The sequence below is a fragment of the Cariama cristata genome, unplaced genomic scaffold (assembly GCF_000690535.1).
Source record: "Cariama cristata isolate BGI_N322 unplaced genomic scaffold, ASM69053v1 scaffold33690, whole genome shotgun sequence".
Taxonomy (NCBI): domain Eukaryota; kingdom Metazoa; phylum Chordata; class Aves; order Cariamiformes; family Cariamidae; genus Cariama; species Cariama cristata.
The window spans coordinates 1-3,319 of NW_009595828.1; the positions used below are offsets into that span (position 1 = coordinate 1).

Below are 3,319 nucleotides of genomic sequence, written 5' to 3' on the forward strand. Positions count from 1 at the left end.
TTTTTTTTTTTTTTTTGGTGGTGGTGGATTGGTCTTTTTTTTTTTCCTGTTGGCATTACAGAGCTAGTTCAAAATATTTTTGGCTAAAATGAGAATTAAATGGAGATTTAGTTTTATGAAATGTCAAGAAATAATAATAATAATAATAATAAAGAATAAGGTTGTAAACCTGAGTCTCTGGCTTCTTGAGATCCCAGTGGAGGCTTGAAAGATCTGGGAAGCCGTTCTTAAGTAAGTCTGGCTTAAATTAGGCTCCAGAATCGGGGTCCAGGTGTCCCCCTCGCCATCTGCCTGGCCTTGCCGTTACCGAACCAGCCGTGAGCCTCCTGGTAAACAGATGCGCTTTAAATCTCGCCTCGTTAATCTTGACCTAATCCTTCCTAATTAGATTAGGTCAGGCCTAAAGCCGGGTATCCGTACCCCTTTCTGAAACAGGTGGCCCTTTTATCGGCATTGCAGGCAGCATCCAACAACCGAGCTGGCGTCACCGAGGGACCAAAGTCCCTCCCGGCTCGGTGACGTGAGCGCCTCGTGGGTTTCCCAGAAAAGTTAAAACAACAAACCCAAAATCTGTAGTTTTGCCCAGATCTGGTGCCTGGAGGCTGCTGGGTTGAGAAATTCCACGTTAAAACCTCTCCTTCATTAACGGCCGCTCTGAAAATCCACAGTGGGTGCCCAAAGGCCTCGCTTTTTGGTTTTTGGGGCTTTTTTTTGGTTAATCATCACGCTTCTGAAATTTAACCTATTTTCCGGGTTTTCTTGGGAATCACGTTTCGTTTTCCCAGGTCGGCTGGTCTTTCACAGCAACCTCACGCACAGGAGAAGAACCCCCGTCGAGTCCCTTGTTAGCCAGAAAGCCAGAGATCCAAATCCTACCACGCTGCCTGCCATCGCCTCGTTACTGCCCTCCGCTCTCGTTTTTACCGCGTCACGGCTTTCAACTCCTGAGGTAATCGCCTCTCGTCACGCTCAAAATTCTGCCACGCTCAGCTCCAAACCCTGTCCCACCCCCAATGACCCCAAATCTTCAAGGTTTGGGGGACAATTTCTTGTGGACATAAAGCCCTCCCCGTCGGGGATGTTGGGGTTTGGCTTTTGTTGGGTGGTGTTTTGGGTTTTTCTTGCCTTAAAGCTCCTGATCCGGTCGGAGTCAAAGCTCCAACCCCAAGATCTTCCATGAACCTCCAGGTTGTGGGATGACCACGAGCTCGATCGAGCGCTCTTTTATTGATAATTTCTTTTTTTTTGTACAGAAAAAAAAAATAATCTATGATTTCTCGTTACCACCTCTTCATCTGGTTCCAATGGTGACTTGCCACACTCGGACGAGGTTATCCGTGTAACCGGCAAACAGCGTCTACGGAGGGAAAGAAAGAGTTGGGTCATGGGAAGGGTTGGATAACAGCGAGGTGGGACCTCAGGACGTGAGGACGGGGGATCTACGGCCCTCAGAGTAAATCCCAAAGTAGATCCCAAAAGATCAGCTCCAGATTTTTGGGAAATTAAAATGGAAAAGAGCTCGAAGGTTGGGAAGGGACCCAGGGGAAGATCTTGGCCGAGATAGCTCCAGGAGCGAAGCACAAGCGTCTTCACAATTCCCCCCAAAAAATAAAAATCTCCTCGTTGCGCTGGGCTGGGATGCGGGGAGGGGGGGAAGGGGGATGGTTTTCACCTGCCCATCTGCGGACCAGGCCAGGGAAGTGCACTGGGGCGGTTCGGCTTTGCTGCTGGTGCTGATCACCTCCTGCTTCAGCTCGTCCACGATGATTTTGCCTTCCAGGTCCTGCAGGAGAAAAAAAAAATAAATAAATAAATAAAACAAAAAAATGAAGGAACCGAGGGGTTCTGCAAGGAGATTCCCACAAACAAATCCAACCCGACTCTGAACGCCGTCAGGGAGCGGAGGGATCGCTCAGAAACAGCCTCTGGATTTTTCCGCATGAGATTGCAGTCAGATGGCATAGAAGTGTTTCATCACGGCGCAAACCTCTTCGGCCAAGGAACCAGGTCACTGCTTCCCTGACCCAATCCCGGTGGCGAAACTTCCCTCCTCCTCCTCCCAAAAAAATAAATCTGTGAGCCAAGGTGAGGCTCTCCACCGTGAAGGTGACTCCAACCCCAGCCAAACCCCAAAAACTGAAGAAAGTTTCAATTTTCTGGAGGAAACCCTGCCCGGATGAGGTCAGAGAGTGGTGACGTACCCAGACCTTGATGAAGGTGAGCGTCTCCACCATGAAGGTGACTACAAACCCCAAAAACTGAAGAAAATTTCAGTTTTCTGGAGGAAACCCTGCCCAGATGAGGTCAGAGTGGTGACATACCCAGATCTTGAGGAAGGTGAGGATCTCCACCTTGAAGGTGAGGATCTCCCCCATGAAGGTGACTCCAAACCCAGCCAAACCCCAAAAACTGAAGAAAATTTCAATTTTCTGGAGGAAACCCTGCCCGGGTGAGGTCAGAGAGTGGCAACGTACCCAGATCTTGATGCTGGGGCCGGTGGCAGCACAGAGCCAGTAGCGGTTGGGGCTGAAGCACAGAGCGTTGATGATGTCTCCTCCGTCCAAGGTGTAGAGGTGTTTCCCTTCGTTCAGGTCCCACAGCATTGCCTGCCCGTCCTGCGCCGCATGAGAAAGGACTCAGAGCGAACCCCAATGCTTTGTCACCTGCCTCCGGATATTTTTTTTTCCCCCCCACCCCACCGAGGCCCTTTTTGGCCTTTTTTTTCCCACCCCACCACGGTCACGCTTGGAGCACTTTGCCGCAAACCAGTGTAGATATGGAAAATTTAGAAGGACGCAGCAGGAAAATTCAAAGAAAACCCATCGAGGGCTGAAATAAAAGAGCTAAAAAAAATCCCTGGAGCTGGGCTGGGCGAGCATCTTTGCTGCGGTCTTCTCCCCGCTCCTTGCTCGACCATCGCGTCAGGCCGGATCTTTGGGTTGTTACCACCCCGCTTAAGCCAAGACTAAGACGTGGAGTTCATTCTCAGGGTGGGAGACGTGGAAATGAGCCGCAGCTGCTCATAGGACACCAAGATCTCGTCTTTGGAGCTGATTCAGCCTTTCACCCCGGTGACACGTACCTTGCCACCGGAGGCACAGAGGGAGCCGTCGGGGGAGACGGTCACCGTGTTCAGGTAGCCCGTGTGCCCGATGTGGTTCGTCTTCAGCTTGCAGTTAGCCAAATTCCAAACCTGGATGGAATGGGGAGGGAAAAAAAGGGGGTTAAAACACTGCTACTGCACCCCAAATCTGAGGGGGGAATAAAATAAAGGGGGGGAAAAAACCCTTCCCTGGAGCACTCTGGCTGCTCCGATCCT

General features: G+C 50.6%; 1 protein-coding gene across 1 annotated transcript in view; it reads right to left on the minus strand.

Annotated features, from left to right (window-relative positions):
• Positions 1-1,200: 1,200 nt before the first annotated feature.
• GNB2L1 (guanine nucleotide binding protein (G protein), beta polypeptide 2-like 1) overlaps positions 1,201-3,319 on the minus strand; it is a gene marked incomplete at its 5' end in the record, with an annotated part of 3,633 nt that continues 1,514 nt past the window's right edge. Inside the window, 4 exons of the mRNA XM_009703596.1 lie at positions 1,201-1,357; positions 1,673-1,783; positions 2,475-2,615; positions 3,083-3,193. Coding sequence (XP_009701898.1) covers positions 1,292-1,357; positions 1,673-1,783; positions 2,475-2,615; positions 3,083-3,193 — 429 coding nt within the window. The remainder of the gene's footprint in view (positions 1,358-1,672; positions 1,784-2,474; positions 2,616-3,082; positions 3,194-3,319) is intronic.